Genomic DNA, 24,624 nt, shown 5'->3' with positions numbered 1-24,624 from the left:
GACTCAGTGATCCTGATGGGTCACTTCCAACTCAGCATATTAGACAGCAACTGAGATCACAAAGTAAACGACCACTGCCTACATGCGATGGCTTGTTGTGAAAATGAGGAAAATCATTATCTTCTGTGAAGTTATTATAGAGTTGATGTTCTTGCATGTTATACTGCAGGCAATTGCTAGAAATTCTGTATATTAAGGAAACAAAGATTTCTGGGCTGGCTCCTGACAACACTGCTAAAGGTGAACATCAGAACCGGCGCCAGGTCAGGCCAGTGGTCCATCCAGCCCTGTCACACCTCCAACAGCAGTTATGAACAAAGGAACAGGGAAGAGCAAGAAGAAGATGACTATTTAAGTTACTGTCTTATGCTTACCTGCTGGGACCAAAGATGGTGGGTAAGGAAGACAGTCCAAATAACAGAGGTCTAATTTCTGTTACAGACCATTTGGCTCTTCTCAAAACCGTGCCTCTCTCAAATATTTACTCTCATAGCAGGTATCAACATGTGCCCAAGAGGTTGGGGACAAAAATTGTTCACTGAGTTATTATCTATATTTATGCAGCTCATCTCGGATGCTCTTTTCCTCAGCAGTTTCATGAGTCAGTGTGGAAGCATCCTGGAGCTGAGTTACAGAACCCAGTTTTTATTGTTTTCCCCCCAAAAAATGTCAGCCTAGGAGGATATGACACAGCTGGTAAGAGCACTTGAGCTCTTCTCTTTATCCTGTTCCTAAACACCAAACTATTTTTCCTCCCAGGGTATGTTTATGAAGATTTTCAAATCTTAACGTGAAAAAAAATTCCCTGGAGTAGAGGCTAGCATCATGCCAGATCATTATAAAAGACAAATTCCAGATACTGAGATATTCAAAACAGATCAAAATAAAAGGAAGAAACTCAGGGAGAATTTAAAAAGCAGTAGGTGGGAGAGATGTTTAATATAAAGTTAAAGCAGCACTAGTTCATTCAAGCAAGTGCTGGGTGACTCAACGAAATGGTGGTTGTGCTCTTTTGCACGATTTGGGCCCTTTCCTTTCACCCATCTCCCTTCTGGGAATAGAAACAGTAACATCACCCCTGAAGCACAATGTTTATCTGCTCACTCTCACAGAACTACACCAACACGGGTGCTCTAGTGTCTGTTCAGCCCCCAGAGATATGCAAGGTGTAAACATGTCTCTAGAACTAAGCTATGCACGGTGTTTTTGAAACCACTGCGCTTCACTTGAAATCATGGACAAGATACAGAGGCGGGGGGAAAGTGGGGAAGTCTCTCAAATATTTCTGTGCATGAGTTTTCCACCAGTATTTTCATCGGGTGTTCTGTTGGGATGCAGGAGGGGGCCGAGGTTCCTGCCAGGTTTGCTGTGGGCTGTGAAATCCTTCCAGTTCAGATGGCCTTGGCTGCCCCTCAGTGAAGGGCAGACCCTTCACTTACAAAAAACACTCCCACACCAAGCTTTTTTATCTGTAATTACCCCCCCTCCCTCCCCTTCTCCTCTGCAGAGGGGCACAGGAAGTCATTTTGGCAAGACCCAGCCGACCAGAGGCAGGCGAAGTGCCATCATTTCCTGCTTCATTACAGGAGTGATGCAGGTCTGAAACCATGCTGGCCTCTAACCCCTTTTCTGAGCCCGGTGAAACTGGGAGAGGTGATGACTTTATTGTTTGGGCTTCTCCTATTTACTGCAGCGCTTCAGGGTACAACCCCGCACGTTCATCAGTTAGGAGGGTAAAGAGCAACTCTGTCGGGTTACGCAGGAGCCTCCTCTCCAGACAGACACTTTGGGGATGGATGTAAGTAGGATACAAAGATGTATCTTCTCTAGAATAAATCCCACGTAGCAAATGTGGCTTAAGGATTTCCTGAAGGAACAGCTGCGCTGTGCACAACAACCATGGACACAGCTGTGGTCTGAGAGCCTCCCTATCCCCGTTTGACCTCTGCAATCTCCTGCAGAGATCAGAGTTCATCCATATGCTCTCCTGGTTTAGATGAGGAGGTTAAACTGTGGCAACTCCCGTTGCTTCTCTAGGCAGGAGGCACAGGGCCTCGGAGAGTTACCCAACACAGAATAAACAGGGAGGTAATTCCATCAAATGCCTTCATTGTTTGGAGGCACGAAAGGCAAAGGACTGAATCACAGATGTGGAGAACAAAGAACTCTTCTAATTATTAAGTACCATTACAAACTTCAGTGCAAAACTGATCCGTGTAATTAGGTCAGTATCAATTACCCTGAGCGAATGATTCAGATCTCTCTAGCATTAAACACCAGCTACATACAACAAACATCCTAAAGCAGGGAAAATCCTGAAGACACCACCTGAGAACAAGCAAAAATAAATCCAGGAATGGATATTACACTCTTACCTACTCAGCTTTGCACAGACCAGGATGTCCATGTTCTCTCCTGCCCTAAAACACACTCAGAGTAGGCAAAAAGCACATGCAGGTATGAGAGGGCCCTCTCATGTGCTGGAACTGCCTGAGAAGTAGAATAAAGGAACAGGCCTCATCTGAGATTTAGTGCATTGGGTCCGTGCCTTCTCCCAAGACACAGGCACATATTTCACTTTACTTCCTAGCAGGCAGCTGCAACTCCATCACAAGGATAGCTCAGGCAACACAGAAGAGAGCTGGGAAATATAACAAATTCCGGCATAAGCAAATGTGACTTCGGTGTAGCAAATACTAGGAAGTCAGTTCCAAACCTAGATCAAACATGACTAGTTTTGAAAAATTCTGAGATGCTTCAATTAGAGTTCAAAGAAAACCCCTCCATAACCCCCCACTGTGGCATTAACCTTCCAGCAGCTCTGAACCCCATTTTCTCACACTTAATATTCTTTCATTTCTAGCTAAAATGGTCCATCTTGCTTTCCTGTGAGGAAAAAAGTGCAGGAATTAAAAATCAGGAAGCTAGAGCAGAAAAAACGGATAATCAGCACTGAATAAGAACTGCTGACATGTATCACATGCCAAGGTATACCTCATGGAGGAAAAACACCCTGTTCAGTGCATCATGTAACCACTGAGTACACATAAAACTTCAATTTTTCCTGCCATACTTTGTTACTGAGAGATCACAAGGGCATCAGGTTTAAGTTGTATCACTGATGGCTGCACCAGCAACACCCACTGGGTATGGTCCATTCCAGAAAGATAACAAGGGTACCCTTCGTGCTAAACCCACATGCCCTACGGATTCTGGGGGGCAACACTTCCCTGGAAGCTCATTTTCCTCTGGGAAGAGTAATCAGTAGCACCGCAGGCTGTTACTGAGTAGGCACAGACTGTGCAGGAGATCTGGGGTAGCACCCTGTACACACTTTGTAGTCTCACACTGTTCCCACAGGTCTGGCAGAACAAAGTGTTTGGCTCAAAAGCCAAGCTGCCACCCCACAAGTAAATTTTTCAACCTTTTAGGCACAATTCACAGGCTTTGATAAGGGCAGATAAGTCCACTCTAAACTGCAAGGTGGGGAGGAGGGAGCTGATTTTCTCATTCTTGGAGTGCCAGATACAGAATGTTCATACAGCACATAACTATGTTGCCAAGCTCTTTGCCAGTGAAGGTTTAAAAAGAGAAAGAGAAAAAAAAAAAAAAAAAAAAAGATAAATTCCTGGAAGATAATCTTGTTGCTTGTCTCTAACCACCATGGTCTAGAAGCACCTTTTAATGATGAAAGGCTCTCATGAGCTACTAGAAGCATTTTGTTCTTCCTCTGAGGGGCTTGAAGACCAATCCAGCCTTGGTTAGACCCAATGACAGCTCTTCCTCAAGTTTACTTTAAAACAATCCAGGTTACATTTATATGGAGAACAGATGACAGCTCTAACAAGAAGAACTAATTCCAACAAGGAACCTCCCTTAAATCTGAAGGACACAAACAAAACTCACCTGTCTTGAAAGTCATCCAATTTCTAGGTATCACAAAGCATGGGTTACGTTTATACTGTCTTGATAGTGATACTCATCATTATCTTCACCTAAGCATCACTACTGCTGATCACCTGGGAGGGTATTAAAACCACATAGGACAGGTTTAAGAAAAGCAATAGCTCACTGGCCTCTCTGGCATTTATTTTTGTTTAAGCCAACTGGTCAACTAACAAGATGATGAAACTTTCAGATCTCTTGGGCAGCTGCCAAACCTATGTCTAAAGCAAAGGAAAGGAAAGGAAAGGAAAAGGAGGCAAATTCCTTTGGTTTTACATCTATTGAAAAAAAACAAAACAAAACAAAACCCTCACTTTCCACTGTGCCTAAATAAGATACCCATCAAAGCAAGGTGTCATTTGTTCCTTCATCTCACCCTATTGTTTCATACCCTGGCAGTTGCTTACCTGAAAGATTTCATAATGTCTGTAATGTCTTCTTCTTCCTGAAGCCACCCTCCCTCTTTGGTTTTAAAAGTCATTTGTATGTGCTTGAATATGGGACAGTAAGAAATGCAAACCAGGATAGATTTTGGAAATGAAATAAAACACAACAGGTCTCTAGGTACACAGACAGCTAACTATCTAATGTTACAGGATACCTGGAAAGTAAGAGCACAAAATATTAAGAACCAGAATGGCCTTACAGGTAAGAAAACAAGGAAGAAATTACTTGCAGGACGATGTTTTCTGAAGTTACGAACTTACTGCACAAACGGAAGGTTCATGTTCTCAAAATTTGTGACCTCCTTTCACGCAGGGTTTTCAAACACTCACCACGCAGGCACTCCCTGTTGATCTGCCAGCACGTGGGGTCCCCAAAAAAGACAAAATGAGATAATTGACTTTCCTGGAAGAGGAGGAATATCAGTGGCAGTGGTAGGAGTACTGGAGAAAAAACAGATGACACGTCTCAGATACACAAGGAAACACAAATGAATCACGTACGACCTCCTCACGTTGCAGAACTCAGCCAAAATTAAGCTGGAGGGATGGAGGAAGATGGGAAAAGGACACAAAAATACAGCCACAACAAATACTAAGCTGCAGCTCTTGGCTTTAAAAAGCTACCAGGGGATGTTTGGGGATTTTTTTATAACCCCTGTAGAAACTCTCTCCAAATCTGTCCAGGGCAGTTTTGATTAAAGATATTACAATGGCAGTGACAGTAGAAACTTTCAACATCAGAAAGTTTTACAGCTTGTTTTGCAGCTCAGCGTTTTTTTACTTCCACTTACTCCACTGTTTGAAACAGTTTGAATCAGGCTCTAATAGAAGTAAGTGATTTTGTAAACTTTTCTTAAAGCTGAACTCTCGGGCGAATTGCCAGAGAACACTCTCCAAACTCTCTTTCCTCCATAGTTTAGGGTCTGTCACTGAACATCAAGCCATAAAATGAAGTACCTCAAGGCTACTCTGAGGGAGTCAAAATCCATCTGCTAGAGGGATCCATTCATTCTAGCGAATCCAAAGAGGTGTTTCTGTTTCTCAGAAAACCTTGAGGTTTACTGGTAAGGCAAGCACTTAGGCTCTACCAACAGCTGAGACAACGTGGGACAGAGGGAACAAAGACACAATGACAAAGCAATAAAGATGGATTTATTCAGATGGGGATCTTAGCAGGAAAGATTGTAAATGACACAGGTTGTAAAAGAAGAGGTAAGCCAAGGAGCCCAGAAGTTAGAAGGCTGACTGGAATTCTGTACAAAATTTGACATGGTGCAAATTTCTATCTTGATTTATTTCTGACAGGAAATGTAGAATGTATTCATGTGAATCTCCCCCTCTCAGAAGAAAGGAAGTAACGCAAACAGAAAGGCTTCACTTAAGATCAGTAACTTTTCAGAACCTGACAAACAGCAACAGGAGAGACCCCAAAAGCAGAGATCCCATGTCTTCACTGCCCTTCAGGGCTGAATGAATTCCCTTTGAGCCAGCACAAACCTGATATTCCCATCCAGTTCAGAGCTGAGTCACACTTGCCAGGCCTCAGTGATCGTACCACATACCAGACTGCTGACCTGAAAATGAAAATTGGGCAATAAACTGAAAAGAGCAAGTTTTGAGGCTGCCCTCCACAGTTCCTCAGAGAGCAAAGGTGCTGCGTGCTGTCAATGCCCCAGCCCTTGCAGCACAGAGGGTGCTGAGTTACAAGCACATAACTCAGTCTGAAGCGCTTTGGCTTGAGGACAACCTAAAGAATATATATATATAACTGCAATAACATGAAAATACAGAAAACAGAGCAAAATTTGAGGTCACAGAAATTTGTTCCATACTTATGTAAATGTTAACAGAGTCTGAAGTGATGGTGGACACACCAAGACCAGATCACGTCCAACTCACCTTGTTCGGTCAGATGTTAGACAGGGTACAAATGTTTTCAGTGACAAATTAAAACAGATGTTTATCTTTTGAAAAGGCTGGCATGCACATCCCCACAAGGTGCTGCTCAACAGAATCTACCCAGAGCTCTTTAAACACCACTTGGAGCAGGCTGGGCCAGTATAAACAAACTGTGATCAACAACCAAACACCTGATCTGAGCACAAGCAAAAGAAAAACCAATCTGCTCAGTTTTTCATCATTCCTGTCATTTTGAAAATTTGCTTCCCCAGCTGGGGTTCTTCTTTACTAACTTCTCACTCCCGCTCCTGTTGTCACCTTCATCCAGCAACAGCTTTAAGAAGTTAAGATGAATACAATGAGGAGAATTTGAAGAGGGATGTTTTGCGCTGGGGCTGACTGGCATTCCTCCACTCAGAACCACCTCAGTGATTGCTGTCAGTAAAAGGGATCCATTAAGCAGCTCTCCCTGCCTTATTTGCTTGCTAAGTTAGGTTCATGAGTATTCTGTGAGGAGGAAGTAGTTCAGCAGCAGACATGAACTCATTTGGATTGGTGCCCTCAGGAAAACACAACTACAGTGGAAATCTTATGCATATGTGGTGCAATGAGAGAAAGGAGGCCAAATTTCAGGGGGTAAACTGCTTACTGTAAACTAGATCAGAACAACAGCAGCACCAGATAAGAGCTGGATTGCTCATTACTGCATCACAAAGTCCAGAATTAAGATTACCTGCACGTGGATCCTTGCTGACTTGCATACCTAATGCAAAAATTTTAGTGAATCCTAATCTGCCACTTTCCTGTGTTTTCCGGCCAAAACTTATACGAAGTTTGGCTTTCTGTGCTCCCAACACTGAAAAGCAGAAAGGATTGCCAGGAATTCTCTTACCTGTTAAGTGCTACATTTCACTCAAGCCTACATAAAAAAAGGCTGGGTTGGGGAGGGAGGGATCCCAGTGTAAGCGCATACAGGCTAAGTAACCAACTGGCAGAAAACAGGGACTCCATCCTCTAGAAGATAAACATTATAATTTGTGCATTAATTATAGCTCATTTACCTTCCTTATCCTGTATTTCCTCCTCCCAACTGGATTTTGTAACAAAGGCCTGAGCCTTTGTACAAACAAGTTAATGGATTCTAATGGTTCACCCTGATGCAATGTTATTTAGTCACAGCAGCACTTTATTTTCCCTGCTGTATTCAGGGGAAAATAAACAAATAAATACCGTATCCACATTCAAATGTCTTATCTAAACACCTCTTATTTCAGTTTTCAAATTCCATTATTTCCATTGTAATGAAATTTTACCATGCTTTCATCTTAGTAGACTCTTTCCCTCAAGAAAAATACAACAGAAATTTTAAGTATTTAGCAGTATGTAAGATACAGTAGAATACAGCAGATACATGTTGTTGTTTTTTTTAAAGACTTTTCTGTTTCCCAACTGTCCCCAAATCCCATTCCCATCACACTTCTGGATGCATTATGTGCATCTTATCTCTGATATTTATTTTGCTTACTCTTCACACACTCCCAATTATTTGTTGAGACAATTCTTTCTCCATGGGAGTGGAGCAGAGACATAATTGGACAATACAGTCACCAGAACTTCTCCATGCTCACAGTAAACAAAACTGGTCTGTCCAATTTCCTCCCCAGAACCTTTTACCTCTTCATCCCACCATCCCACCAGCATCACCTGCTCAGCCTTTTCCTCTCCCTCTTGCCACTTCAGAAGGCGGGTAGTTGCTTTCTCACAGCATTTCTCCTTTGCAAGTACCACTCAGCCTGTTTTTCCTTATTATCAGGTGCATCCTATGCAAGAGGCCTGTTTCTGATCTCATGGTTGCAGGAAGGGTATAAATTACACAATTAATGCTGGCACTCCACCAATCCCACCCATTTCACTTACTATCACATGTGCACTCCACCCTACCTTACTCACACCATTTAAATCCTGGGCTTTTTTCCTGTCCCTTTTTTTTTTTTCCCCTTCAAGCCTCTCTTGCATGTTTGATCCTTCCATCGGCCTCATCAGTATGTTTAGTGCTCACTTGCTTCTGTCTCTACTCAGCAACCCCCTCTTTCCCCTCCTTCTCCCTTCCCCCTCAAGACTCTTAGCACTACATCTCTCATCATCAACATAACTTATTTTCTTTCACTTGGCCCGAACTCCTGACAAAAATCCCACTAGTATTTAAGGAAACAGGGTGCTAGGAACGACAGACTAGGAAGTAACACAGTAAAACCTGAACAGTAAAACCTGCAGCTCTTTCAGAAAGGTGTAATTTCTCACGAGGAATGACAAAGCACGAGGTCAAACCTCATGGCACAGTACCAGAGCACAGTCTGTCTTTTACCCATCCCGGGGCTGAAGTGATCATCCACAGAACAAAAAGGTGGAAGACCAGACGCGAATCAAAGTTACCACATTTGTTCAAGGTAAATGAAGGGGGGAAAAAAGCAGGTGAAGACGCAAAGGAAAAGAGCTGCTGTTGCCAAGTTGTTTCAAACAAAAACTAAAGTGCCAGCTATTCAATCCATTCCTTTGACTCCTCTCAATTGTACAAGCAGTGGCATTGTACAGGCAATTATCTCTGTACTTACTGTTTCTCCCAGGGCACTTAATGTCCCTCTGCTTTCGCCAGAGTTGTCCATCTATTCCAGCATCTAACAAATACGTGCACAATTGTGACATTTTCTTGATAGTCTGGTACAGAAGCATTAGAGAAATAAAGCCTTTTGCTTCTGAACTTCTGAAATGTCCTTTTACTGAACGCCACATACTAGAGCCCTGCAAGCCAACACGAAGCATTACAAGAAATACTTAAATCACATTTTATTTTTCAAGTTCAAAAATAACAATTAGCTTTATTTAACATGTTACACGTATCAGATTTAAAATATCATGCTCTATTTAAATATCTGAATGACAACACTATACAAATAAAATGTTACACAAAATATATTTAAGAAAAATGTTTTGGTCTTCCATCTGAACAATAAATAGACAGGCACTTCTACATGTACAAAGAAAGCAACCACTATTTAGAATAATTCTTATAAGCAAGATGTGGAAATACAGAAGATCTGAGTTTCGAGAACATGTTTAACTCTACGTGAGGCTTCATGCAACTTCAAAGTTTGTTTCAAAATCCGAAACTCTTTGTATCTGCACAATTCTGTGTTTGCTACCGCTTTATAGGAGATCCAAATCGTGCTCTCGTAAGCAATGTGCAATTTCAGTTTTTCCCATCAAGCTACCTGATCACATTTAGTGCCCAAACAGGAAACAAGGATTGACCAGAGTAGCTTTTCACATAAATTAACACCTGCAATAACTCATCTTTAGTAAGTTAGTTTGAGGCAGGGGCCAGACTTAAATGTACCTACTGCCCATCTCCAAACAAACTGTTCTTTTTCCTTATATATTGAGCTCTTATGGGGTGTTTCAAGCAGTATAATGCTTCTTTTGGATTAAAAAAAAAAAAAAAAAGGCATCATCTAATAAAAGAGTAAATCCTTCAGTCACAGATACACTTTGCACAAAAGATCCTAAGTAAAGGAGAAAATACTATTTCGGGGTGCAAAAGGACTGAAAACTATACATTAAAACAAAAATCTAGAAGTTAAAGCCTTGTAAACGTTTCATACCTAAAGATAAAATTACATTCCTCCGATTTGTGTATTTTCAATTGACAGTGGTTTCCACAACACAAACACTACTCAAGGAAAAAAATTATCTTCCACCAACACAATTAATGAAAGATGCATTGTGGTAGGCAATCCCTGTTTCCAATACAGCTAACCAGTCACTGACAAGCTAGTTATATCCTCAAATTCTCTTTTAAAATTAAGACAAATATTGAAACATAACAACCATCAGGACAGTGGAAAAGTCAGGCCCAAGTCTTCAAATCATCCCTTCCAATTTTAGTATTATTCTCATTTTCGAAAGTACAGGAAAAAAGTTTAGGGAGAAAATTCAACTATTAAACAGAGCTTCAGTGATCCACCAAGGAAGTCAGACCCAAACCTGGAAAGTTATCTGTACTCGGACTTACGCACATTACTTTAACAATTTAAGTGTGGATCTTGCAAGCGTGTCCAAATCTTAATCATCTCTTGAGGTTTTCTACTGTGTACCAACATTAAGTTTGTGTAGGAACATATGTTATTTCTGTATTTCTCTTCGATATCAAACGTTTTGAAGCCTTTGTGTTTTTCCGGAGCAAGCCCAAGCTTCTGAAGGCACATTCCAGTATAAACATCATCAATAGGGTAAAGGAGTACCTGGTCAGATGCATTATTCAGTCTTAATGCCAGATCACCAGAGTACAGAAACCCGCCACCTCCTGCGTACGGAGGGTATGAACCTTCATAAACACTCTCTGGGATGTAGTACTTCAGTTTTTTTTCTCTGTGAGGTCCAGCATCTTTGATCACGTCGCCTATAAATAAGTCTTTGGCTTTTTCCTTTGATAAGCTCTTCAAGTAATCCAGGATCTGATGGGTATTCACAAAAACATCATCATCACCCTTAAAAATAAACTGGACGTTCGCGCAACTGCTGCTGACCCACTTCAGAAACAGCACCTCTTTCAGGGTCAGGTTGAAGAAAGTATCTCTGTAGTTCCAGAGCAGAATGTCTTGGTGGGTTTCACTCTCAAATTTCAGCATGTGTGAAAGATCAGGAAAATGATCCTCTGGTGGGGTCTGTCCAAGTAAGAAGACCCTTTTGACTGTCACATCCCCTGATTCAATTTCCTTGCCCCAGGATTCCCTAATTGCTTGCCTTCTATCAAAATGGGGTATTAGTGACTTAATAGCCAGCAGCAGAAAAGGTTTATGTTCGCACTTGTTTGGCTGATCCATTACTAATGAATAATTTCTACATCTCAAATAAAGTAGGAAGTCTTTGAATCTGTCTGGCAGGTTTGCAAAGTCACTAACCTCTGAAGATACCCACGGGTCAGGGTCACAGGAACTGAGAGCGCTCAAGTTAGAACTCAGGTTCTCTTCCACAGTCATATTGGAAAGCAAGGCCAGAATAGGGTTATACAGGAGTTCAAGCTTCTGCTGCTGCTTGTTCCAATAAGCTTTGTGAGGAGTATATTTTCTCCAGAATTTGCTACGTGGTATAACAACACGGCCTTTCGCATTCTTCTCTTGGCTGCCACTTTTTGAGACTTCCACAATCACATAAATAAAAATGTTCACCATCATCAGAATTCCCAGCAGCTTTAATCTTCTGCGTCCAACACTCATTTCTCATATCTAGAAATAAATAAAAGAAGATTTTTAGCCTTCCTCATATCAAGCTCTTGACCTCATAAAAATACAAACTACTTTCAGGTGAACAATACGAAAAAGTTAGTAGCCTAAAAACAGAGGTTACCTACACCCCCAAAAAAGCCAAAGCTGATCTGTCTCTAATATATGCACACCTACAGCTCGTAGGTGTTTGGGGTCTCATCAGCAAGCTGCTACAAATGCACAGTTTCCAGCTGCTGCTTAGGAAAGTTACACGGCATTTCACGGGGCACCTAAATCAGCCAGCAGTGTTTGCTTCTTATTTAGATCTCCTTTAAACACTTGACTGTAATAATAATTAGAATCTGAGCCCTCAGCTTGGCAAAGGCAGGCAGAGAAACTTGTTTTTTCTGCTCGTAAGGTGAGCTGAAGGGTATAGACTAAATTGCTATATGATAAGGTCAGTTATTTTTAAATTCAGTTTCAAGCTTTTATACTTGCACTCATATATCTTCCAACTACGTAACAGGCAGAGCCAAATTTTAAAGCACACAATCATTTTTCTGACAATTTCACTTGGCTGTTCCTTGGGAGAGGAGAGAGGCTGACAAAACTTGCCAGCTGCATTGCTGGTGTTCAGATCTCAGCAGACAAAGGAGAACTGGAATTTGGATTTTTTTTTTTCTTTCCCGCTCCAACTGGAAAAGATATGAATGGCAGCTGAGTAAAACTGTAATTATTAGGAAGTTTAAAAAATATGAAAAGAAATAAAAAAGGAGAGGTCTGCCATACACGCAAGACTTGGAATTGCTGAATCAAAAGTTCTGTTACCCATCTCCACTTTTTACTATTGAGACAAAATGGATCAATTCCTCTTTCTTCCACAGCTGTCAGGATGAAAAGTACAAGGAGCAACATGAAAATAGTGTGTTCCTCTAAAGCAGTGCTTATCAAACTGTTTACCAGCCCAGGGCTATATCCATGTACAAGCTACACAAATAATTCAGAATTACTAATGTCAGTAAGACTACATTTAAGTCATATATGGAACTCATTGTTGAAGACACTTCCATTTGCCAGGAATATAAATGACTCCGGGAAGACCAGAAAAACCTAACAGAAGATTTGTAACCACTGTTACAAGCCCAGCTGTAAACATGGCCTCTGAGGTCCTGAAGTCACAGAGAACAGCAGACTGGGAGACTTGACAAGTACGCCTTGTACTTGCTGCTCTTTTCATACTTTTTTTTTCCAGCCATCACCAGATGACTGAGCTAGACTGACTCTTGATTTCTTCTGGTTTGATCGGCCTTTCTTTTACTCCCCAACAAGTTAAACACTAAACTACTAAAAATTTAGTAAGAAAGCAGCAAGTAAATAATCAGCAATCTTTTTTCTCCTATTTGACCCTATTAAATCCAAAGGGGGTGGGTGGGGTGTATTTCTGAAATAAAAAGCCACTCCCAGAAACAACAGGCTACTCAGAAATATCCCTGTTCTTCCTTATCTACCAGCTGCATATTAATCTTTGTATACATTCAGGCCAGATCCAATTTACGTACTATTCTATTCTCAGTCGGCTATGAAGTTTCTGTTCTACTTTTAAAGTAGTTTTCTTCTATACTTTAAAGACAAAAAACACACTTGTGGTCAGTGCCACCACTGAAGCTAAACAGCTGAACTGTTACAAAGCACTGGTTGGTCACACAGGGTTCAAAGAAACTTTATCTTCCTCTTTCAACTGCCACAGCAGCTTCCACTAAGAACAGATAATTAAATACTATTTTTCTTCACTTTCCCTCCAGTACAGCAAAAATACCGAGGAGGCAGCTGTCCCCTGTTTTGTACTACTCCATGCACCTCAGTGTGCACGTCAGGGCTTATCTACCCTGCCCTCTAAAGCACTTCTCACCAGAACAACAGATGATGTGGTATCTGACCTATGATCCCGGGACTCCAGAGACAACCGGATGACATGCTTCCTCCTAGCAACAGCCAACACAACTCAGGATTGTCAAGAGCTCAGCCAAAGCCTGATTTTTCAGGATAGGTAGCACTCACACAGCTCATCTGTCACAGCCCCCAGCTTACTAAGCTGTGAGTATTCAACACCTCTAAGTCATCAGGATACTCGACTCTTCCGAACACCAGACACCATTTGCAAACACTGAACGAAATCCTTCAAAACACTGAGACTGCAATTCCCCTGCAGCAAATGAGACAGGGATCCTGCGCAGAACTTTTCGTCAGAAAAAGTCTAGCAAGGTGACGGTGGTTCCATCACGCACAGCACAGTAAATGATATCAGTCCCACAAGTAAGTAATTCCAGCCTCAACCCTGTTCCAAGCTGTGGATCCACAAGCATCTGAACCACTCCAATCACCTGATCACTCCTTTTGATGGAGACTCTCTCCTCCTCTCCTCCCCTTCTGACTTCAAGAACTCGGGTCCAACCCCTCCCTCACACTGGCTCTGGTGCTGTGCCAGGCCTCTCCATGAATCAGGTCCCACCACTAACCCAGCAGAAACCCAGCACTGACCAGAGATGCACACCAGGTAAGCACCACAGCAGCCACAGTGGAAGCACAGGGCAAGAAGGAAGCAAAGCAGACACATCTCTCTTCAGCAGGGATGACAACACACGAACAACTGAGGCCTCGGTTCTGGATCCACAATCCCCACCATCCTTCAACAAGGAGCCTTCTAGCACTGTAGCTGTGACAGCATCACACTTACACCCTGGTGCAGGCAGTCATGTACCACCAGTCTCTGAACAGATTGTGCAGGTGCAAGGTAAAACATCCAACTTTTCCACCTTCTTCCGAGACTGACAGAAGCCATGGCCCTTAAACTGCAAATACTTGTATCTTCTACTGAGGACAGGAGTTATGCTGTATTTTTTAAGTGGGCTGAGTAACATGTCTGCATTATCTGACTGCCAAACCCAAGCGTTAAAAGTCCATTTATTAACTGGGGCTGACAAAAGATAAGATAATCCTTATCAGCTGCAGGTATTACACCTACCACTCTACTGGTTCTGGAGTAAACTACCAGGAATTTGGCAAAATAACGTTTTAATTCAGCTATCTAACAGATATAACCACCCTTCTCTCTTTGCAGAGGCAAGCTGTAGCTGGCACTAAGGCAGACTTGGATCTTACAATGTAACTTCAATTTGAGGCCTGGCATCCCTGATAGAAGTTGTACGCGCAGCACAACTTCTGACAGTGTCAGCAATAGTGTGTGCAGTAGTGACATTACATTTCCGAAAATAATTTAATTACTTAACACATCACAAGGCATACTCAGTCCTCCTAACCTCCTGTGAGATGTATCAGTTCTCCTAAAAGCTCAGTTTTGTTCAGTAAGTCACGAGATTTCCAGATTGAGCAACAACACAGTTTCAGAATGTAAAGATGTTAAGAGCCCCAGGCTGTTATAAAAAGTCTGTGCTATTTTCAGCTTTAAAGAACTTGAACACTATTTATTTTTTAACTACACACAGTCATATCTCTTTTTCCCTCCTCAGAGCTTTATACAAGTTCACTGTTACACAATAGTAATTAAGAAAATCGTAAGAATTGGAAAATACTGAACAGATATCAGTATTCTTCTTCTACAGAAGCACATCACACACAGTGGCCACCACTAAAATCAGCCAATGTTCTCTGTGTTCTTCAAACAGCACAGTCTGAAACAATGTTCCAGTTGGAAGAAACTTATCAAGATAACACACTACTCAAAGCAAAGAGTACAATGAAATTCAGAGCAGTTAATGTTTATTTTAACATTAGTTTTAATTATTTGCATATACCTACTTCGAGACATCTTTCAGCATATTATTTAGTTTTGGGAGAAATGCCTATCTTCCAACAATTGAACACCAAAAGACACCAGTGCAACTTGTCTGCGGAATTTCAAGACCTGAGTAAATAGCAGGACTAGGAAAGGATGTATTTGTACTTTCCTACAACATGGTCCAAGGCATAAAGAACTATAAAGAGTTTGAATAAATGCCAAACTAACTTCACATTCTGTTTTCCACTAGTTATCTTCAGCACGCTTTTGCTCAAAAAAATCCAAAAGCAACACAAAAAAAAGAATTATGATATTTTCTCTATATACACTTGCCATACCAGCTATAAAATGAACTTTCATCTGTTGCCCCTTCCCCTTCTATTTGGTCATCTTTGATATGAAAATCACAACAACAACAAAACAAAATCGTTTAGCACTTAAAGCTCACAAATAAGAATTTGTGGAGACTTTTTTTTTGGAGCTATACATCAATGAGACTTGGTGTAAGGTGCAAACCACAGGACATACTCAGGTTTGCACAGACTATGAAGTCACTGCACACCCCCACACAAGTGATGGCTCTGAAGTGAAAGAACAAAGCAAGACTCCCCTTGCAGCCTCTCAAGCCTCATCCAAGTCACAACCACAACCAAGCAGAGAGAACGTGCTCCAACAAGGCTCTTCTACAGCACAACCCACGAGTGACCACACTCCTTCACTGGGTCTCATCAAGACTCCAAATCGCAGGGATCAAGAGTCAGCCTTGATGAGGTGAGAACACCATCCTATAAGCTCGTCAGGGAGACAATCAGATTATCCCGGGAGCCAACTCCCCAAGGTGCAATGCACAGACCCTGCAGCTAATCTGAAGGGATTTGTGAGCACGACATTTAAATTGCTCAGACTACCACCACCACCTGGACGCCAGCAGGTTCTCACTGTTATGCACAGTCTTGCTTTTCAAAGCAATCAGATAAGGCAGAGTGTTTGAAGGCATTGCTCAGAGCAGTTATGTTCCGATGAAACTCACCAAGTTAACCTGCCAAAAGCTGACTCCTTGAGTTAACTTCTAAGTTTACAAATGGGTGGGGAAATCCCTCCTACAATTAAGTTTGTAAAAGCTTAATGAGAATTCAACTCCCTACCCCTAATAGCCTACTTGACTGCTGTCCCGACACTACTGATGTCAGCTTTCAACTGTGGTATTAAGACCTTTCATTCGCTGCTGAATGCCAAATTCTCAGTATCACAATTCCAGAATCTTCAGACTTCCTGTCACCATTTTCACTAATTTCAGCTGTTCCCCTCCCTCTAGCTCTTCCAGCAGAAAAGAGAAGCTACCAGAACATGCTGTTTAAAATAACATCTATGAAACCAAAGTTTTGCTGAATTTATACTGCTGCTTAGAAATATTGCAGCAACACCCACAAAGTCTGCACCAAGTTATCTTTTCAAAGTAATTCAACAGTAAACAATTAGTTATAACTTCATTAAAACCAGCTTATGTGAAATTCCTGCTTGACAGAACACTTAAGAGATGGTAGAGATACTATCAGATCTCCACCATCTCAAGCTGAATACTTCTAATCCCAAACCAAAGGCTCAAGTCCCAAAGTCTTCAACTAGAGAGTGATCTATTTTTTCCTCCATTTTTAAATGAGAATCAGCTACCACCAAATCCTCAGATCATCCCAACCCTGTCTACATTTTAAGTTGCTACAGGTGTCTCTCACAAAAGCTTTGGGTTTAATTAAGATATTTAAATAATGAGCACCTACTGAATTCACTGCAAGTTAGGCCTAAATATTGTCTTTTTAGCTGTTAAAATTAAATTCTTGGATTGGCTGAAAGAATGTTCAGTTTCGTATTTGAATTGTTTCAAGTGTTTCTGTAGAAAATCAAGGTGTATGCAAGAAAAGCCCTCTGGTCATTATAAAAAGTATTCTGTAAACTCAATCCCAGGTTATTCCAGTTTTCTACTGGTATAGACTACTTGAGTTTGGTCATGATTTCCTACAGGGATGAAAAAGCAATGGAGCTCCACATGTACACCACTCTTACATAAGGCAATTTAAACCATGGCAGTGTCCTTATAAATTAGCACACTGTGCTAACAGCACCATTCTATACCGACACACCCACAGCCACAATAAACATCTATGAAGGTGTTCCTCACTGCACATGAAAAAAAAAAAAATCTGTGGCTAAAAAATAAAAAAAAAAATTTGTTCTTTTTTAATCAGTAAAAAGGGTTTGGGTTGTTGGTTATAGGTTTTTTTGTTAGTAACTGAGATTCCCTGATGACAACTGAGGGTAAGATCTCAACTCACCATAAAAACAAACATTAAAGTTTAATATGCTGGTATTTGAGGGCCTGTGGTAGCAGAAGTGACCTGTTTTTCTCAATTTGTTAATACAAAAAAGTCACTCTAAGGTAAGTTCAAGCTTTAGAATTACAATATTGTAAATTTGTTAGGAATAACCCAGAGCTGCCAGCTTCTGATTTAAGAACTTCAATTTTTAGTCACCCTTGACAGGCTTCAGCTTGAACAAACAGTAAATTATAAAGGCTGAAGATAAGGGGTTTAACCAAGTGTCAGCAGAGAAGTATTTCTTGGAAGAAAATTAATTGCCATTCATCACATCCATTACAAGTTGGGGAGGTACAGTTCCACGGCAGTTTGAAACAGTTTCAGTCACAGCTGACTCATTCCTATAATTTATTCCTTCCCCTACAAACTGCACATTCCCATCCAACCTTTGCACTGAGAGGATTGAGGTGAATCGGTTCAGGAAGCTGGAGGATGAAAAAGCACATGACAATAAAGCAGCAATTAGTTTGCAGCTGCCTCGCGTCACCAGATGTGTTTGCCACTGTGCTGCACAAACACCAAGGACAGAGCAGAAGAAAAGTGAAGACTCCCAAGGCCCAGACCACAGCAGATCCCGTTTCTCATCAGCTTAAGCTTCCATGTACCAGCACATTGCTGCTGCAGCCCAACACTTCTGGTGTTGTTCAACCACAGAGGTCCCACAGGCAGGGCCACACCCATCACTGGTCCACCCGAAACAGAGTTTGGGCAACCTCATCTTTCACAAAACACACCCAGGGGTCTGAATTTCTCTAACACTTTTAGTAAGCAGGCCAGCGGGTTGCCTATTGAACCCGCTCATTTCTGCTGCTCTTTGTTCAGGGCTTGGTCTCACCTGGAGCGTTATCTGCCCATAATTACTGGAAAGCCAAGGAAGTGGATAATGAACTACCTTCCTCCCAGATTCTTAGTACCTGGATCCGTGCTAGTTCCGGTAACACACTGCAAACCTGACTCATGTTTTCAAGGCACATTTAAAGAGATAAAGTCTGCTGGACAGACATGCTCTTACTCCTTGCTTTTGTGCTGTACTTGAAATTAAAACGGTGTTTTAATGTACCTATTCAAGAGGCAGATGACCATTATTTCCACAAAAAAGACAAGTCATCTCCTCCTGGTATCTCTTCCAGTTTTATCTTCAAACCAGTAATTAGTCCTGCCTTAACTATATCTCAACTAACAAAAACCATCCTTCAAGCACCACACTTTAAACTCATCAAAACTTTTTACCTTTACTTAGTCTTCCTGACCATGTTAAGCTCAGGCACAAAACACACTGCTAAAAACTATGTTTCAAAAGCAAGTACAGTGTAACCTGGTATGTCTGTTGAAGTTACTACCTACCCTTAATGACCACTGTCCTTTTCGGTTAAAAATAAACCCACACTGGTTTTCACTTTGACTTCCACCAGCTGCCGCTTTTGCAGTCAGTGGCTGGGTGATGGGATATACAGCTGGGACTTCCCAGCCACCTCAAGCCGTATTTCCCTGCAAGTGCTGTGTGGTTGCTCAGAAGGCAATCCAAACCAAATTCATATCGTGAATATTCACGTCAGAATTCTGGGATCTGCCTCTTGAACTTACAGTACTGAACTAAACACGTGTTTGAGAATGCAGAACCTACCTTTTAAAATGCAAATACATGAAAAATACTTCTGCCTTCAACTGGTTTTGGTTTCAGGTGTAATTAACGAGTACAGTAAAAGCTTTTCATCTTTCTGAATAATTCATTTAAGGTTCAGAAAAATCAGTGGAGTTCATCGTCTTCCTTCAAACTTATAAAACCTAAGATACAGACCTCGTTCTAGCCTGTCAGGTTTATGGAAAAGGACACAGAGCTTTAGGCAGCTAAAGATGCATATAAACACCGGGAGGATTTTGTAAAAGATCTTTAAGCCGGTTAGGCAGCTACTCCCATTTTTGTTAACAGCAGATAATCATCTAACCCGATTAGAGACTTCTAAATCCAAGTAGTACCTTCTGTACCTGTTACCTGCACACAGACGTAAAGTATCCACTGAGTTCGTGAGTAGTTTAGGTAACCAAATTTAAGCTGTTTTGCAGGTCTTTTAATTGTTTTTATTCAAGAGCAAATCAACAGTAGGTGTGCCAAAGACAGCCTTCCATTACCAGTTTCTAACATTCAAATATCAGATTAAAAAAAAAATACAATTGTTCAAGTAAGATAGAACAGCACTAAACTCAGGGTACAGTGCAACATTCAGCTGCAGCTCTCCTTAAACTCACCTAGAAGAATCCCACCCTTTCCCAGGCCATGAATTCCCATATTTGCCCAGCTCACTGTACTGCATTCTGTATATCCCACACACACACCTTGACAGGGCACATCAACTGTCAGTACCATGCTTCTACTGTAAAGTCCACACAAGTGCACATATCCTCTGGTGGTTCATAAGCCATTGAGCCACTGAGAATTAAAGCTTTTACAGAAAAACAAAAATTATTCGTTCCCACCCACAAATCAAGATTTCTTGCTCATTTCATTTAGAGCTGACTTACAAATTAAGTGATTTTAGTCAGTTCATCTCAGACTAACTCTTCTGTGAGCTTAAAATGAAGCAGCTGCAAAATTTCAGAAATTATTTACAAAAGACCAACAGAACGAGTTGCAAATTAAGTGCTTTTCAACTCTTACTATTGTATTTCTCTAAAACAACAAAACTTTCTTAACCAACTGCTGAAGGAAACTGTTTCATCAATTCTCCCTTTAAAAAAATCTCAGCACCACATCCATCACACACTGGGATTCTTTTCCTTACTTAAATGCTAATTGCCTCTCATGAGACACCAATTCAATCACTCTTCTGCACAGTTCATCACAAGACAGCTTAATGATCCAGCTTTTTCACCGGTTTTACATGATCTGGAGACTCGGGAGAGGTTTACATAGTCATCTTTTAATCCTAAAAGGCCCAAGAAAAGATACAAGCAAAGTGCAAGATGAAGCCCAAGATACCTGTTAGTTCTTCCTACGCAAAAGCAAAATGTGACTGAACAGATCTGACATTTATTCCCAAACTTTTGGTTAGTGACTTGTTCACTCTATACTAAAACGACAGGAAGAGCTTGTATTTCATTATATCATCATCATCTTCGTTGCTTTTTTCCTGGTTTCTAAGCACATAAAGGGTGCTGACTTACATAAGGGCAGCCGTGAAGTAGCAGCAGACTCATGAAAAACATTTAAATATATATTTGTGAGGTCAGCACGTGGCATAACAAGGAGATTACATAAGTAATTTTTGTTAACTGCACTCACAGGGCACAAATTCCTCTCTAAATCAAATGAAGCACTGTCCTGTGCAAGGCCAGGAGCTGGGACTTAACAATCCTTGTGGGTCCCTTCCAATTTAGGATATTCTGTGATAAGCACTTGCCTGAACGTAGCTTATGACACACCAGAAACATCAAACACTAATCCCATGACTGTCCAGGCACACAACCACAACCATCCAATTTGATTGTTAAGACTTGGGTTAAAAATATAACTTTACAACCTGCCATATAAAAAAATAGGGTATACCTGAAAAAAAAAAATTAAGACTTTAAAAAGTAAACAGATGGCTACTTGCTTCAAAATTGCTTATACACTTCTATGATACAGTAATAGAAAATGTAGTAAGAAGGCATAGTAGGAGAAAAAATCCCAAACCAACAAAGGAACAAAGATGGTTTCAAGCTTTTGGAAGGCAATCAAACCTAATGGCCTTCAAGAAACATTCACATGAAAACCAGACGTTAAAATGCTCACCATTTTAATGAAATACATATTTCTTTCTATATTCCGTGCTTTCTACAAAAACATACAAAAAAACCTTGTTGCCACAATAAGTACACTCCTGCCAATATCTTCCCCCCATCCTGCCTTTGACCTGTTCTTGGCCAGTTTTAGAATTATACTGTTTAAGAAGCTTTAAGCGTGTGGCAAACCTGCAGGAAACCTGCCACGCTTTACTATGTAGACTGCAAATGCTTCAACTGGAAAAAGGAGACATTTAATGGGATTTTTAGAGCAGGACACAGAACCCAGTAAAACACAAAGACCTGGAATGTCAACCCTTGTGTTTCTGACACAGCTGCTTAGTCACTTGCCATCAAAGGACACCAGTCTGACAGCATACAGAAAAAGCCCATCAAGTAAATAACTCTGAAGTTTCACAAGCTGTCTGAAGCAAAGATTTTACAAGATAATCTGACGCACGTTTGTCAAAAAATAACGTAATCCGCTGAAAAAGAACAAGTTAACAAAGAATTTGGCTGAGGATTTTAATTGACACTGATTAATCTTCTTCCTATCCTTTATTTAATTTGGAGCAATATGACTATACAGATTTCTGTCAAATGCACGTGTCAGTGACGAGCCATCAATGCTTCCTGACTGTTGTGATAATGACAATATTGGCTGTGATAGGGGACATATGTTTCAAAAGGATCAGCACTCACACAGTCTTTTGTCACCACCATTTGTTCTCCTTCAACTGGCTTTACACAGCCAACAGGAAAAAAATCACTGTCAGAGTCAGTCCCACTGCAAAAATAGCTGCACCAGGTGGCAGTAAAATGACAATTCCTCACCATCTAAGCGCTGGCAAGTCACCATGGAGGAGCACTCCTCTGAAAGACTTTGCTCTCCAAGCAGTCTGATAGAAGGCAAGATGAAGACTCAAATCCTGCTTTTCTTCCCCCCCTATATATACTGTGCCTTGTTCATGCAGGCAATTGCACAGATTTGTCAGCATGCAACACAAAAACACTTTATTCACTCCTCATTTTTTAATCAAACACTGTTTTTTTTTCCTGAGCAAACACTGCCTCTATGCTGATCTCCTCAGCAGCATCTTCGTTACCCAGAAGTATTTAGGAATTTCAAGAGGAGCTTCCAGGCAACTTCAATAATTTTTTTGGCCGCCAACAACACTGTGTTCATTAGGAACAATCTCTAGGGAGAATTGTGAGTTTTACCTATTATGGCACAGGGCATCAGACAGCTCACTGCACTCCCAGTCACCCAATGCATGACCTTCAAAACAAGTCCCTTCAGCAGTGTTACCTTGCTGCTCCATCCCACTTTCTGGCATTTTTCTCATCTTTTAATAGTACGTGGAGAAAAGACATGAGCATAAACCCATGTAAAACGACTCTAGAGACGACAGAATTGCTTTAAATAAATTCTAGTTTTTGGCTGGAATATATATAGCCACACAACTGTACTGCACAAGATCTCGTGTAGAAAGGCAAAGCAAGCAGCAAAACAAGGGGTTCCCTTAAGCCAAAATATTTTGATTCTAACTGACAGCACTGTCTTTTTAGGTATATGACAAACATTCTGTATTTCAATTCACCTCCACGGCAGTATCGCTTTCTAAAGATTCTACTACTGTCTCAAGCTGTTCATGGCCCCAGAAAAGAATTAAAAAAAAAAAAAAGGAAAAAGCAAACAAGTAAAACACATTAGAAACTACATCTGCTGAATGAGAAAAGATGATTCTCTGTTTCGTTTCCTCCACGCATTTCATAATAATTGGGAGCTAATTCAACTCCTCCAGTAGTTTTATCAGGCAGTAGGCTGGGTCACTAAGTGACAAGGCAGCCCCTGCCAGCAGCCACCTGAACAAAACGCCAACTGTACCACTCACCGGAGCGTCATCTGCTGCCCCCACCACCCCACCCTCCACACTCGCCCTCGGTGACACCACCAGGACCCGACGCCAAAGCGGAGCTGCAAAGAAGAACATGAAACCGTTTTAAGCAGCTTAAAGAGCGAACTAAATTCCGCTCTGCCTCTCTTTAAGAGAGGCGAGAAATAGTTTACCAGAAATTTCCTCAAAGGAGAACGCTATAATCATGTTTCCTCAACAACTTAGAGAGTAGACATCTATCATGTAATTTTATGCATCTTCCCGCGTCCAGATTAAATTCTTCTGTGCCCAAACCCACTTTTCTCTGTCCAAAATACCAAAAAGAAAAAAACCACAAACAACAAAACAAACAAACAAAAAAACCACAGGGGAAAAAAAACTCAACTGAACCACGCAAACTCTTAATTTGCATAGTTAAAACTAAACGTTAGTGTTTAATAATCAACTCCAAGAGCACTGAGCATTTCGGGAAGCCGGATTAAAGGGTTACTCAAGTAACTTTCACCACGAATTTTTGCAGGATGACTAATGAATTGCGAGCTGCAGTTCAGTCACAATCACAGCGAGTAAACTGAAGCCCCCCACCCCTAACGGGGTACAGTACGTCTCAGGAAGTTTACAGGACTGAAAAGCATCATCTCTTGATGGAGCACATATATTCAGGGCCAGTTCTGGCAAAAAACATAATTTTCCCCCTTTCAGCTTCACCGAAGTCCATATCATAGAGTCACTACCTCAGCACTACATAGTAACGCAAAATTCCAGGTCTTGGCGGATATTAATAATTAACCTACTGGGTTGCAGCCCGCTAAAGAGCTGAGATGAGCCGAGCCCAGGAGATGTGCGGGTCTCCCCGCTACGCACCCGGCGGGCGCTGCCCTCCCCTGTGCCTCGCCTCCAGCCAAGGAGCGGATTGCAGCAGCACCCAGCACTGCAGCATTGGGCTTTCTCCGGGAAAAGCTCACGGTTTCAGCACCAACTCCGCCTCCCTACGTTTAAATAAATAAATAAATAAATAAAAAAATATACAAAAATTAAAGGGAAAAAAAAAAAAAGGCAAACGACGACAAACCTACGGTGGGGCTGAGCTGGCCTAAGTTTCATCCATGCCAGCAGATCGTGCCTCTTCCCCGCCTTCCCCTCGCCTGGCTCAGCCGCAACATGTGCCGGCCGCCGGTGCTCCCCGAGCGCCGGGGCGTCCGCGTGGTGTGACCCCACCCTTCCACCGCCTGTCACCTCCCGTTC

General features: G+C 41.4%; 1 protein-coding gene across 3 annotated transcripts in view; it reads right to left on the bottom strand.

The window, feature by feature from the left end:
- Positions 1–9,119: 9,119 nt before the first annotated feature.
- The window catches only part of B3GNT2 (UDP-GlcNAc:betaGal beta-1,3-N-acetylglucosaminyltransferase 2), a 17,327-nt gene continuing 1,822 nt past the window's right edge, over positions 9,120–24,624 (bottom strand). For 2 of the 3 annotated variants that reach the window (XM_027902559.1, XM_027902558.1), the window contains exon 2: positions 9,120–11,572. In XM_027902559.1, coding sequence (XP_027758360.1) covers positions 10,370–11,563 — 1,194 coding nt within the window. In that variant the 5' untranslated portion in view covers positions 11,564–11,572 and the 3' untranslated portion in view covers positions 9,120–10,369. Of the gene's footprint in view, positions 11,573–24,455; positions 24,580–24,624 lie in introns of those variants that run through there. The other variant, XM_027902562.1, reaches the window with a different exon arrangement.

The sequence above is a fragment of the Empidonax traillii genome, unplaced genomic scaffold (assembly GCF_003031625.1).
Source record: "Empidonax traillii isolate 1590-97213 ecotype Southwest subspecies unplaced genomic scaffold, ASM303162v1 scaffold889:size374758, whole genome shotgun sequence".
NCBI lineage: Eukaryota > Metazoa > Chordata > Aves > Passeriformes > Tyrannidae > Empidonax > Empidonax traillii.
The sequence above is the reverse complement of the archived record's forward strand: the minus strand, read 5'-3'. Positions and strand labels throughout refer to the sequence as shown.